This window comes from Ruditapes philippinarum, unplaced genomic scaffold (assembly GCF_026571515.1).
Source record: "Ruditapes philippinarum isolate M1 unplaced genomic scaffold, ASM2657151v2 ctg650_1_1_1_1, whole genome shotgun sequence".
Taxonomy (NCBI): Eukaryota; Metazoa; Mollusca; class Bivalvia; order Venerida; family Veneridae; genus Ruditapes; species Ruditapes philippinarum.
In genome coordinates, this window is record NW_026860878.1 from 435,132 (window position 1) to 450,416 (window position 15,285).

The following is a 15,285-nucleotide window of genomic DNA, read 5'->3' on the forward strand; positions in this document are numbered from 1 at the left end:
ATGTAAATCTTTGACCTCCAAATGTGACCTTGACCTTGGAAATAGGCAACATGTTTTTGTGCATGGGACATTATCTTATTTTTGTGAACCTTTGTGCAAAATAATTTCATAATCCCTTGATCTATGAAGTAGTTATGGACCATATACATATATACCCTGTAACAGACTATGATGTATCTTTGATCTCCAAATGTGACCTTGACTTTGGAGGTTACTAAGGCTACTGGTTTTTGAGTATGACTCTTCATCTCATTTTTTCGAACATTTGAGCTAAGTATTTCCAAAATCCCTTCATGGATAAAAAAGTTATTAACAGAACACAACATATACCCTCAAATAGCCTATGTTGACCTTTTATCACCATGTGTGGCCTTGACCTTGGAGATAAGGGTCCAGTTGTTGTGCATGATACATCATCTTATAATTGTCAACATTTATGACAAGTATTTTCAAAATCTTGTAATGGATGAGAAAGTTATGCACTGGAAACAAAATATACCCTATAACAGACTATATTAATCTTTGACCTCCAAATGTGACCTTGACCTTGGAAACAGGCAACTGGTTTTTGTGCATGGGACATCGTCTTTTGTGCCAAATATTTTCATAATCCCTTGATCTGTGAAGAAGTTATGGCCCAGATACATATATACACTGTAACAGACTATGCTTATCTTTAACCTCCACCTGTGACCTTGATGTTGGAGGTAGGCTACTGGTTTTTCAACATGACATATCATCTCATTATTGTGAACATTTGTGCTAAATATGAACATTTGTGCTAAGTATTTCCAAAATCCCTTCATGGATAAGAAAGTTATAGACTGGACACAACATTTACCTTCAAATAGACTATGTTGACCTTTAATCACCATGTGTGACCTTGACCTTGAAGGTAGGGGTCAGGTTGTTGCTCATTACACAAATTATTATTATAAAATACATTTGTGCCATACTATTTCCAATTCCTTTGATAAATAACTTAATTATGGACCGAACACAAAAATGTGACAAACAGACAGACAAAGTTGGATGTGGGACAAAAAAGGGCACATTTCTCTCCCTTTTGTTTAGATGATTTGCAATGTTTAATATGCCTCTTTATTTTCTATATGCATATAATTATAATATAGGTTATACTGTTATGTATTGACATAAATAAAGATTGAAATAAACTTTGAATCTAAAAAAAGAGTACTTCTGGTATCTTTAAAGTTGTAATATTTATGATCATTAAAATGCTAATTTATGCACTCACACCAATTAAGGAAAAATTTAATTTACTCCACTCTAGACTTACTGTGCAATGTATAAAATATAAAAAGATCTAAAAACAAAGAAACAACAAAAAGACAAAAAACAATCAGCTCATATGTCAAGTAAATACATGTTGACATCATATTTGTTGAAAACAGATTTCATCAAGTTCACAGTAAGTACTAGATATAACCTGTTTCAGCCAATTCTTCCATTAAGTATGAATCCGATGAGTATTATTTCTTGCAAGCTAATATAGTGAATTTAGTATTAATCGATCATTACTACAACATTGAATTCAATAAACTCACAAGAAATGATATATTTAATTCAGTGACTAAATTCAAAATAAATAATGCATGTTGAATTCAATAAACTCGGCACTGATACATGTTGAATTCAATAAACTCTGGAATTGATTGATACTTGTTGAATTCAATAACCTCTGAAGAAATAATACATGTTAAATTCAATAAACTCACAAGAAATTGATACATGTTGAATTCAATATACTCTAAGGAAAATCAAAATAATAATGTACAATGTATTATCTTAAAATTGACATATTCATAGTTTACATCTTATATGATACACTGACATTTACCTGCCTCACCTTACATAAAGAAACATACTTTTACTTGAATAATCTTGTGTCTTGAAACCGGTGTCTGAATATTACAGTTTGAGTTAAATTTTTATATATAATACAATGTTTTTCAAAACAAACTACATGTATTTATTCTTCATAATTTAAGGTCCAAATTTTCAATTGTATTTAAAGCTATCAAAATATAAATTTTTACAATAAATACATATCAAACCTACCTATAAGCAAGACTAATTTACCATTTAAGAGTATATGTCAATATTTACGATAAATTTAAACATTTAAGTTCATATATTGTAATATATCACAAAAAGAAAATGAAAATTTACATTGTTTACATTAAATTATACTCACACAAATTTTTGTACAGATTTAAACCATACTTATAATCCAAAAGTAACAAAATGTGTCTGACTTACACAGATCAACATACATATGCCTTGTGAGAACAACATTCAATTGATCAACAGACGAGAAATAAAAATACAAATTTAACGATACAAGTAAACTTACTCAAGCGTAAAGCTAGATTAATCCCATATACAACTGCATACAAATGAAAATACGAAGCACTCTTACCAAGTTGGTATGAATATTAGCCAATCAAGCTTCAGGTTTTTTTATCATTATCATCTAAGCCCTTTGTTACGATGTCAATTTATACATCATTTTCACCTAATATATAAATAGTATACACTTTATCACATGATCTCTGCACAGTATTAATATATAACTCCTAATAGCTGTAGGCTATATATAATATACAGCCTTTTAAAACAACTGCAGTCTACGTCGCCATCGTCATCAATGTTTAATGTATCAGACAAAAAATCTACAGGTTCTTTAAATAATTGTGTGAAAAACAGTGACATGTGACAGAAGTTTTTGTGATTCAATTTTGACTGTGTTACATTTTGCTGGTAATCACAAGATTCATTAAAGTGTCTGTCCTTATACATAACCTTTATTTCTATTGGGTTTTTTTTTCTTGTTCAGAATCAAGACAAGAGTTCAGTGACTGGGATTTAAAAGATGCATTGAATATTTAAAAACAAAATAATGTGGTCTAACTTCATTATAGATTCATGTTCTTTGTCTACATTATCAAAAAATATGCAATAATAGCATTATGATTATAATTATGATGGTATTAACAGAAAGAGAATTGTTGTTCATTAATGATTTTTTTGAAGGTTTAAGATATTTTATAAACATAATGATCAAAGGAAACATTTTCCATGTCAAAATTATAAGCACTGGTTGCTTGGAGCAGCCAGCAGAGGGTAAAGGTTAAAATTTTCTACAACATTAAAAATGACATGCTTTAAACATCTTCAAAAACGGATGTATTTTTATATGAACAGTAAACACTTCAAATTGACGGCCTATATGTTATAACAACATGCATTTTCAGTGTTGTTAACTTCCTGATATGAAAAACTAAGTGTACCTAAACCAAAAACAGAGTGTTTTAGGAAAACATTTAATTACTCTGGGCCTACAATATGGAATGACATTCCAATACATGTTAGAAATTCTGAAACTTTGAAAAAATTTCAAGCCAACTATATTCATTGGCAATTTTCCATTTAAATGTATGTCAATTGTGTACATAGTTTACTAAATATGATACCAAGATGACTATTACTTCTATAACTGTGTTGTTTTTAACATTAGTTGTATTTTTTATTGATTTTTACTTTGTTTGTATTTTTCAATATTGAAGTTTTTGAAAATGCCCTAAAGTGTAAAAATTAACAGTTTATTTCTTAAATGATGTTTTGTAAATGTTGACTGTATATAATTTAAGTTACATTGTATCTATATGTTGTTATGTTACATTGTATGTATATACTGAGGCCCACATGGAAGATCGGGAAACCGAATGTGCTAGCCTCATTTAATAAAGTTGTTACTTACTTACTTACTTACTTACCTCCCTTGGCATGTTTGTACTAAACTAAGACATTAGATGTATGAGAAAAAATGTTTATATTTATTTCTTAAACCAGTGACCTTGACCTTGACCCTAGAGACCGCTTACTCCACAAAAAAATTAGAGGACCATCAAAGGTATCTATCTACCTACTAAATATGAAAGATATCATTAAAGAAATTAAGCAATTAGGAGAAATTTAAGATAAATCCAACTTGCCGAAATAGGTTAACCAGACAAGGCCCTATTTTCATAGTGAAAAAAGGGAAATAACTGGGAAATATGGATGACAAAGTTATATAACTTGGCAATATCATGTACTTCATATTGATAAGTAAGTGTGGAAATTATAAAGCCATTAGTATAGATAGAACTTAAGATATTTCCAACTTGCCGTTTTAGGTTAACCATGATTCATTTTCTAAGTGCTGAAAAGGGCAATAACTTGGTAAATATGAAAGCCAGAGTTATGTAACTTGCCCAGATCATGTACTTTGTATTGATTAGTAAGTGTGTAAACTTAGAAGCCATTGGTACAGGTAGAACTTAAGAAAAATCCAACTTGCCGTTCTAGGTTAACCTCATACGGACAGACAGAGGGACAGACGGACGGACGGTTCAATTTCTATATGCCTGGGGGCATGAAAATTACCACAACTTGGAAAGGTTTGAAAACAGCCAATAGAATATATAATGAGGTTACAATCCATACTCAAAACCTGAGCACAGTTTTCAAGCTTCTGGCACTCAATTAATAATAGAAAGAAGTCCTAGAAGATGTGGAAGTATTATCATTTGTATGTCTTTATCCTGTTTTACTTTAAAAAAAATTCTTGTGGTCCCGCAGGCACAGTAAGGCATTGGTAATACAGTAACACTTTAAAACCTGCGTATATTCAGCAAAAAAAAATTTTTAAATGGTAAATGTGAAAATATTATATTTAGTGCTTCACATATTATATTTAGTGCATTATAAATTCAATAGTAGATATGGTCACAAGTTTTATCTATCTGTCTATCTTCAATTCATGTCAAACCCCTCGCGGGTACGTGGACATGACTCTAGACTAGTCACTTCAGAGGCAGCTATGAGGTACAAAGGAATCCAGTAACCAGTTTTACTAATATCCCTTAGTTCTTCACTAGTTAAATTATGATACATGTATTTTCAAATGAAACATTGAAATAAAACAAGGGAAAGAATTAATAATAAACATACCTGTCTAGGAATATTTTAATTTTAAGCTACCTTGTATAGTAGATACATCAAGGTAAATTTAGTATGTCACAGATTTTAGTGACTTCAGTCTTGTAACATTAAACCATTGTTGCGGTAAAAAGACGTCAACTATACAAAAATTATTTCAATGTCATCTGCACAAAAAACTTTTTATGGTCATAGACAATTGACATTTGGGCTTTGTCCATCAAAATATCATTATCAATTTTAACTAGTCCAAAAATTCTAACAAAAGTTTGTGGCCAGGTTTTTCAAATTTACTTAAATCTGGAGAAAATAATGCAAAGTGATATCACTTGATAAACATTTACTTCTGATATTCTAAGACAGTAGACAGAAAAAAAATCAATATTCATATCCCTATCAGGAAAATTTTGTGCCAATACCTTGAAAAAATCAATATTTCCCTCAGTCATTGACTGTACAGTACAGCTGAAGTGATTTTTGCACTTTCCACTTTGTTACCACATACACTTTTAACAGCTAGTGGAAAATCGCTGGGGACATACTATGGTCATATACACTGGCAAATCACAGCAGACTGGTTAAAAAAAATCTCCGCAATCCCCAGTGAAATATATATACATGCATATAGATAGATATCGCATATAAATGTTCACGTACATGTACAATGTAGTCTTGTTAGAAAAAAAATCAATAACACATACTATATCTTTGCTTTAATAACAGCCGTAATAAAATCTGTATATGTATAAAAATCGGTTGTTTTAAAGTTCCAATAAATGTAAAAAAATCACATTGATTCAAAATGCACTTACAAGTAATATTGTCAATAATGGACATGATAAGATAATTATCCAACAGATCCTTTTGGAGGGCTGACTAGTCATTTGTCAGTGGTCATCTCGTGTGTAAATTTTATGTATATTATTTATCAATGGAAACATTATAATTCATTTATTTATGGATGCTACTTTAAGCGCAAGTGGTTTTTGTATATAATTTTTATAACCCTATGAAATTTCAACATTGGCAATTGGTAACCAACAATTAAATAATTTAACATTTGTAAAACAGGCGGGCAAATATCCAACCTTCAGAAATTTCTCCTCGACAGATGTTACGTTTGTTATTTATTACAGACACAAGTAAATAAGTCAATTGATATAATTATGGTCACTCGAGAGAGCAAAATGCCCCTGCAATATTTCACAGTTATCCACGGTGACAATATCCCGCAGCCCGAATATCACATGTTGGGTGATGCGTGGAAAGTCACAACTGTCCAGAGCAACAGATAAGCTTTAAAAGTGAATTGGGTATTACTCCATCATTTCTTTTGGAATTGGGTATTGGTTCCATTTAATTGGGTATTCCAAACATACCAAGACCATATGATTCAAGATCAATTGGGTATTCAACTATGAAGATATGAGTTTTATGGTTTCTATCAATAAAATTTAAACTGTTTTAAAAAGAAAATAGGATTAACATTTCACAATTTTTTATTTTTTATATAAAATGCTCATGTTATATTTCATAATATTTTTATTAAGTTTGTTTTCTGACTGATTTTTGATTATTTACGACTGTTTTGTTTCAAATCATTTTCCCTTTTGTACAAAGCCATATTGCTTTCAAAGCGTCTATTGATACAGCTGGGACCTACTTATAGACGGTCTCCGCAAAATAAAAGGTCTCTGCTGGTCTGTAAAGACCGTCGACCTGAGTAGACAAATCGACGGTCTCATGCTTAATTGATATGGCTAAGTCTGTCTCTTGAGACCCGGGTTCGTCGAAGACCGGAGACCGTTGATTAGTTAGCATTGATTCAGGAATATTCGGATAGCATGCATATCAATATAATTTGTCCAAAACTATGAGCGCACGACAGATTAACAGTGTTGCATCTAGAATTTCAAAATTATGGGGGATTGTCCCCCACTTAATCGAAAAATGTGGGGGATTTGAAAAAAATTTGGGGGACATACATTTACCTTACAATATGACATACCGAATAGAATTCATTTATTTTACATTCAGGCATTTTTGACAGCTATCGTCCGCTCAAAAACGGAAGTAGAAAAAATAAAATAATGACAAATACTACAAAACACACCCGAGATGACTTAGTCGGCTGCTACACGCGATTTAGTACGTATTTTAGTCATAACCACGAGTGAAAACAAACATGGCTGAAGCGTTTAAGATACGATGAAGATAAACTGAATTAGGTTGAAAAGATAGTTAGATGCGCGACTTGGCGCGCACTGACTTCATTAAATTGCGCGATCTTCATAAAAAATTTTGCAAATCGCGCAATCACGCGGCCAAGATGCAACACTGGATTAATTTTGCGGTGATGAAAATGACAATTCGCATGGTTTTTAAGACAATTGCGTATTTTTCTTTTAATGGGTTTTGATATTCTTAAAAAATCAATTGCGTATTTTATAAAATTAATTGCGTAAATATGCAAATAGGCACCTTATCTGTTGCTCTGTCGCAAGGAAATAACAGTGACAATCCGCCATAAAAAATCGCAGAGATTGGCAGACTTTTGAAAAATTGTTAAAGCTGTACAGTAAAATTGTTGTTTTTTTACAGATCTCAAAACATTGCTAGACTGTCGGACTACTCTCCATATATTTTATGTTTGCCCAAAAGAATTTTACCAGACTGGGTCGATGCTTATTTTTCGCAGACTGCAATGTCAAGTTGAATATTGTCTTCTATTGAGGCCAACTTCATCAATTCATGTAAAGTTTTGTACAGGTTATAAATCAACTACATTACAATATCAAACTGCAGTGCACTAGAATTTAACCCAATGATAAATAAAACATTTCAAACACTAGTTAAACTAAACCTTTATCTGGGATAATTTTTACACAATAACTTTGTCACGTTTACAATGAATCATTGACATTGAATGATAATATAAATAAGCTGTGGATCAGGTGACACTGTAAGTGTAATATTTCATAAATCAGATTAAATGTATACCATAAATTCTACATATATAGAAACTACCTACTCATAGAAATCATGCACTAAGTCCTATCTCAATGTAATTCTTCCCGATTTCAATGGTTCAAAATAATGTTGACATAAATTTTGTCAATAAAAACATTACAATGTGAAGAGTAAGTGTCAAAGGGAGTTAATTCAATACTGGTACGAATAGTTTTTGGAAATGTTGTTGTCATCACAAGCTAAAAAATACACTTAATTTTGTTTCCCACATTAAAATAAAAAATTGATTATAAATTGAATAATCTTAATTATTTTTTACGAAAACAATTCTATATCTTTCAATAATGTCCGACCCCTCGTAGGAAACAAAACATTTAAGTAAAGGTGTCTAAAGGATATTTTATTAAATTCTCATTTAGTATTTAAATACATGTACTCTGAGTTGTGATTTCTAAGCTACATTGTATTTTGGAACTGCTCTCGATTTCATATATTTTAAATTGTTTTGCTGACACTGAGGTGAATTTATTCAATGCTCAGAATAACAAGGACTTTGATTGAAAGATTTCAAACCTTTGGTAAAGATTATAAAGACTAAACTCAGCTCCAGTTAGAGTAACATCATAAGGTTGACATAGCCCATTTGCTTTTTAAAACAAAACCACAATAGTGGTATGGTAAAACTGAGCTCATTTTTCACACTTATGTAATCCCTCACCTCTCACTTGTTTTTCATATTGTCACATGATGATATGTCTACTGCCTGACTTAACACAGTAAATTCTTCAGGCTTATTGATACTTAATTTACATGGATTGATAGTGTAAATTACTTTCTTTACTGACTCACTTCACAATATTTCACTTTAAAAATTACATTTCAATTTTTTCATGAAAATTATTAGGATGAATCTGGATGCATCAGCTGCTTTAAAATTGATATAATTATCTTGAAACCAATAAAAGAAGACCCGTTCACGGACAGCACACTCAATTTTTCTCAAAGGCATTTTCAAAGGGAAAAAAGGAAAATAATTAAGCAGAAACCAGGCTTTCAGAATTATCTGCCTTTTAGAAATGCATTTCAAATTTGGTAGTGAACAAGTACTCCAATACTAAAGGAATATCTACATGTATATGATATTTTTCAGAAATAACAAAAAATTAACCAAAGTAGAGGATTTACCTGCCCTTTATAAATGATTGGAAAATTTTTACAAGTTTGGAGTGATTTACCTTATAATAAAAAAAATATTAAAAAGGGGCTCATCAGCTTTGCTAAAAATGAATTTTAGGGTTATCTGCCCTTCTGAAATGGTCTCATGTTTTGATAGTGAACAATCATGTATATTAAGTTTGAAGTGAATAACTTCCATAGTTTCTGAGAAAATTGATCGTGACAAACAGTAACTTGGTTGAAAAAGGGGTGACTTTGCATAAAATAATTTTAGGACTATCTGCATTTTTTAATGGTGTCCTTTTATGACAATAAACATGTATGCCAAGTTTAAAGTGAATAGCTTTTATATTTTCTGAGATTTTATTGTTGGGTTGCACCTGACAACAGTTTTGACCTTATGGTTACTTCTTTACAGGTGGAGACTTTCCAGCTTTACTGTTGGAGATTTGCAGCTTTACTGTTGGAGGCTTTCCAGCTTCACTGGTGGAGGCTTTCCAGCTTAACTGGTGGAGACTTCTCAGCTTTACTGACTTTCCAGCTTGGAGACTTTCCAGCTTTACTTGTGGAGGTTTACCAGCTCTACTGGTGGAGACTTTCCAGCTTTACTGGTGGAGGCTTTCCAGCTTTACTGGTGGAGACTTTCCAGCTTTACTTGTGGAGACTTCTCGGCTTTACTAACTTTCCAGCTTTATTTGTGGAGACTTTCCAGCTTTACTGGTAGAGACTTCTCCACTTTACTGACTTTCCAACTTTACTGGTGGAGACTTTCCAGCTTTACTGGTGGAGACTTTCCAGTTTTAATGGTGGAGGCTTTACAGCTTTACTGGTGGAGACTTTACAGCTTTACTTGTGATGACTTTTGAGCTTTACTGGTTGAAACTATCCAGCTTTACTAGTGGAGACTTTCCAGCTTTACTGGTGGAGGCTTTCCAGCTTTACTGGTGGAGACTTCTCAGCTTTACTGGTGGAGACTTCCCAGCTATACTTGTGGAGACTTTCAGATTTTACTGGTGGAGTTTTGCAGCTTTACTTGTGGAGACTTCCCTGCTTTACTGGTCGAGACTTCTCAGCTTTACTGACTTTCCAGCTTTACTGGTGGAGACTTCCCAGCTTTACTGGTGGAGACTTCCCAGCTTTACTGGTGGAGATTTTCCAACTTTACTGGTGGAGACTTTCCAGCTTTACTGGTGAAGACTTCTCAGCTTTACTGACTTTCCAGCTTTACTGGTGGAGACTTTCCAACTTTACTAGTGGAGATTTGCAGCTTTACTTGTGGAGACTTCCCAGCTTTACTGGTGTAGACTTCTCAGCTTTACTGACTTTCCAGCTTTACTGGTGGAGACTTCCCAGCTTTACTAGTGGAGACTGTCCAACTTTACTGATGGAGACTTTCTAGCTTTACCGGTGGAGACTTTCCAGCTTTACTGGTGGAGACTTCTCAGCTTTCCAGCTTTACTGGTGGAGATTTTCCAACTTTACTTGTGGAGACTTTCCAACTTTACTGGTGGAGACTTTCCAGCTTTACTGGTTGATGCTTTCCAGCTTTACCGGTGGAGACTTTCCAGCTTTACTGGTGGAGACTTTCCAGCTTTACTGGTGGAGACTTCTCCACTTTACTGACTTTCCAACTTTACTGGTGGAGACTTTCCAGCTTTACTTGTGGAGACTTTTTAGCTTTACTGACTTTTCAGCTTTACTGGTGGAGACTTTCCAGCTTTACTGGTGGAGACTTTCAAGTTTTACTGGCGGAGGTTTTCCAGCTTTACTGGTGGAGAATTTTTCCAGAACCATAAGCTAGCTGGATAGCTTCCTCACATTTAAGAATACACAGTCCCTGTACATATTTGAACCCAGAGTGGTGAGGTGCAGGTTGTTTGAAGTCAGCTATCTTAGCCACTTAGAGACAGTCAGTTGGATAAAACAATCTACAACCTTTCTGATTAGTCTAGTTGTAAGGTCTAGTCAAAGATTGTAAAAGTTTTGATAGGCACTCAGACAGTAATCAAAATCAATGTACAGTAGTCAAAATCAATGTACAAACAGGGAACAAAAAAAACTATTGAACATGAACTGATGAAAATTGGCCCAAAATTCACACAAACATAAAAGTTCATTGTAAACACTTTTTGTTCACAAAACTCATATAGAAATAAACTACAAGAATTTTTTTTATCATTAGCATATTTATTCATCAGCAATAACATCAATCATTTAAATTTTCATAAATTACTACATCAATTTCTTATACCTAGTACACATGAAAATATATATGAAAATAACATAATAATAAATGTTTGCACTACTGGATATAGGCTCTCACTTTCACATTTTATATCAAAACAAAGTACATGCATATGTATGAGAAATTATTAAAATGATTTATTTGGCCCCATACAAGTATAACTGATAATCAATACGAAAATGGAAAAAAACAAACCCTTCCTCACGATACACATTTTCTTCAGTTAAAACACCTGGGACATATCATAATGTGACAAGCAATGCTGACATTCAGTTAACAGCTAATAGAACAATAAGCATAATTTTGAATGTTATGTATGTTATCATAGTTTTGCCGCTAAACGCCATAACGTTTTCGCGCGTTTAACGTGTGTTCCGTTATGACGTCGCTTCCGGTAATTTTATTATGTTTTGCACTGATGAAGGCATATAGCCGAAACATATGCAATAAAATTTAATTACTGAATGTTTGTGTTTGTGTGGCTTGCTTGTTTATTTTTGAATAAGGTACATGTATTTGTGAATTTTATAATATAAATAAGTTCAATGAAAACAAATGCTTTTCTTTTTTTTTTTTTTTTTTATATTTACATTAATAAATTTTCTGAAAATTATGTTAATATTGACTTAATTTTTTTAAATACTTAAGGAATGTTAAAATCTATCTTATTTACAATATTTACCACAGACAATAACAATGACCAACAAGACAAAATGGTGTAGCCTTGGATGAGAAAAGATAAGGCGGTCCTAATATCACTAGTTGTTTGTTCCATTATATTATGTTCTAGGTAATTTATATTTTTCAACATACACAATTAATCAATGACCTGCACCAACATTGCATGAAATATACTGCCATATACATGTATATACACATATGTGCTGCTATTTTATTTTTATTTACTCTTTAATCACTCGTAAATAAGAGGCTTAATACCATGCTTCTCAGTGGCCAGTGAAATATCAAAGTATATGTATAATTAGTAAGATATTTTGCATGCGTATGCGAAGCAAAATCGTGCATTATAAATTAATGAAAATTTTGACAGCAATAATCTCTATTTTACTTCTTTAGTGAAATTATAAATGGTTACTGGAAACACATGGATAGGTTAATAGTTTAATGAATAACATATGTCTTGAAAATTTTCAAGATTATTGTTTAGCAGAACATTTTGTCACCTTAGTGCAGTAACAGGCTAACTCCTATTGTATTTTATAGAAGTTAACCCGTTACTGCACTAAGGCAACGATTTGTGATACTGATGAAATGCTGAAAGAATCTCCGTGATATAGCACTGCAACAATCAGTAACAATGAAACAAATCCATTATAAAGCAGGAAGCAAATAGAAAATTCATTTGTTTGATTTGTATACAATATCATATCTTATTTTAAACATGAACACCAGCTGTTATGTTTTCACTATTAGCTATACAACTCATAAAAATATTGCATCTGGTATTCAATATACATGTATGAAATATACTACAAACAGACTACATGTGTGTATTGTAATATGTTTAAAAAATGGTCTTTTAACTCATCGATTTTATTGGTCATACTACAATCAAACAAACATGTTCTAAACTATGTCACCTGTCACAGTTCTCTCATCTGCTGCAATGAACTTACTTTTTATTGTCAGAACTTTCAATCAAAAACAGATTATTTTCATTGATCTGCATAAAAAACCCACATGAAATCTATATCAAGTATAATTGTAATTTAAACTTCATGTTTTTATAATAGGGTAAGTAATCCAGAAATACACAAGCTTTTCATTGTTTCATAATTATTGCTACTTCTAGTAGTCCTTGCCATAATTTTTTGTCTAATGAGAATGACTTAATGAAAAGAAAAATTTAAGAGTCTTTAACAGCTATAGTTCACTAAGTAGGTCCTTCTCCTCCTTAATTGAGCTGTTTAAACTGTTAAATTTGTTCTTAATAGCATCTAACAATCATTTGGTGGCAATTTAAAGAGGACAAGATTTGCCATAACTTACTCTGAATACAATGTTCAAAAATTTAACAAAAATCACAGATTTGTTTTCTTCTTAACTGTTACTTTCTTATACTTTGTGTATTCCTTTTTTAATATAGTTAAGGTAATACAGCATTCATAAATGTAAATAAAAAAAAGAATTATTATCAACTTTTAATGGCTCGAAAATACATAAATGATTAGCACAACAATTTCACTCTATCTCTGCAAATTTAAAGCCGTTAGTATTGTATACTTATGATTTATTATCTTTAACCTATGCCAAGTAACTGTTTCACATTTTCATAGACTTGAATCACTCATACAAATGAAGTACATGTATTCACTAATATTGTATAAACCTACATAATAAGTGTATAATATACATGTATAAAATACATATTAAAAACAAATGTTTGAATATTCCATATTACAATTATTCATATCACATTTTTCAAAGTACAGTCTCTTCTGTTTATTACATATCTAAATTCATATAATATCTATCCTATGTTTTGGAAGGTACGGGTTAACTTAGCCAGTCCAAATCATCGTCATCATCATCATCTCCAAACAGTGGTGGGGGAGGCTTTGGTTTCATATGCTGTAAAGAGATTAAAAGAAAATCATGAAGACATTTTACATAACAATCTTGAACTATTCTTCTATAATGCTTGAAAATACAAATCTAAATTGTTGTTCCATGTTATTAAAGATTTCATATATAAAAAAACAAGAAACGTAAATATAGAAAATCATATAGTTGCAACAAATGTAGACCAAGATCACCCGGCACATTCATGCTGTCTGATCATGGCTTGCACTTTTTGCTATATTAAGTCTGTATGTATTTTGAAATTTTCCCCCCAAAATACAATGATAAATGGTTTTGTCCAGATTGTAATTAATACAAATACATGTATAAAAGTTCTGAAAATATTGTAAGAATTTTTACTTGCAAGTGTTTGATCATGGTTCAAAAGCTGCTTAATATACAGAATATACTGAAATTCAAATATTTGCAAGTATCAAACAAATGCAAGTTTATTTTTGCACTATCCGAACATATAGTGCACTGTTTCTAAAAAAAACCTTATCTTTGGTATCTAAAAACTACAAAATTTGAGGAGAACTCAACAGTTCTTTATGCATTAAAAGTGATAAAGTAAACAAAACATGTACATTGTATATGTATATGAAACATATATTCATGTAACATATTTTAAACAGACTGAATTCCCTAATATACCCAAAGCCAAAGGAACATGCTAACATAAAGTCATTTAGGAATAAGAGCACCAAGGTGGCCACTTTAAGCTTGCATACTGATGGCACATGCTGTTATTACTTATATGAGTGTTAATTTTTTTTTTGGGGGGGGGGCAGTTCTGAAATAAATAAACCACTGGTTAACTCTAATGTAGCCACAAGTTAAAAATAAATGGCAGGGTCATAAATTATATTTATCATAATTATATCATTATTAGGTAGGTAAAGACTGTAAAATGTCACTAAAAATGATTTATTTAAAGAGAAACCATCTGATTTTTTGTTTCAGGAATTGTTAGAACAGACTCTGGATAATATTGGGAGCATTTCATACTTTCTCTTACATCTGAACTACTGGATAGAGATTTTTGGCGCGTTCCTTTCCACAGGAAGCTGAGAGCCTGCTAAAATTACATTTTACTACAGAAAGAATCAAACAAATTGCTACATAAGTACATACTAGGAGTATAAGAGAATGTTATTTTCATCATAACTTCACCATAAAGGTATTTGACATTCAACAAAATATAAAATAATTCCACTCAGTGTATTTGACATTAAACAAATGTAAAATAATTTCTCCCAGTGCATTTGTGACATAAAACAAATATAAAATAATTTCTCCCAGTG

At 31.7% G+C, this 15,285-nt stretch overlaps 2 protein-coding genes across 5 annotated transcripts in view; both read right to left on the reverse strand.

Annotated features, from left to right (window-relative positions):
• LOC132713689 (high affinity copper uptake protein 1-like) overlaps positions 1-8,156 on the reverse strand; it is a 45,160-nt gene extending 37,004 nt beyond the window's left edge. The window contains exon 1 of one of the 4 annotated variants that reach the window (XM_060696354.1): positions 8,039-8,156. The gene's annotated coding sequence lies outside the window, so the exon portion shown is untranslated. Of the gene's footprint in view, positions 1-2,218; positions 2,355-2,377; positions 2,620-8,038 lie in introns of those variants that run through there. The other 3 variants (XM_060696355.1, XM_060696356.1, XM_060696353.1) reach the window with 3 other exon arrangements.
• Positions 8,157-11,319: 3,163 nt separating this feature from the next.
• The window catches only part of LOC132713696 (FK506-binding protein 15-like), a 39,077-nt gene continuing 35,111 nt past the window's right edge, over positions 11,320-15,285 (reverse strand). Inside the window, exon 28 of the mRNA XM_060696368.1 lies at positions 11,320-13,990. Coding sequence (XP_060552351.1) covers positions 13,916-13,990 — 75 coding nt within the window. The 3' untranslated portion in view covers positions 11,320-13,915. The remainder of the gene's footprint in view (positions 13,991-15,285) is intronic.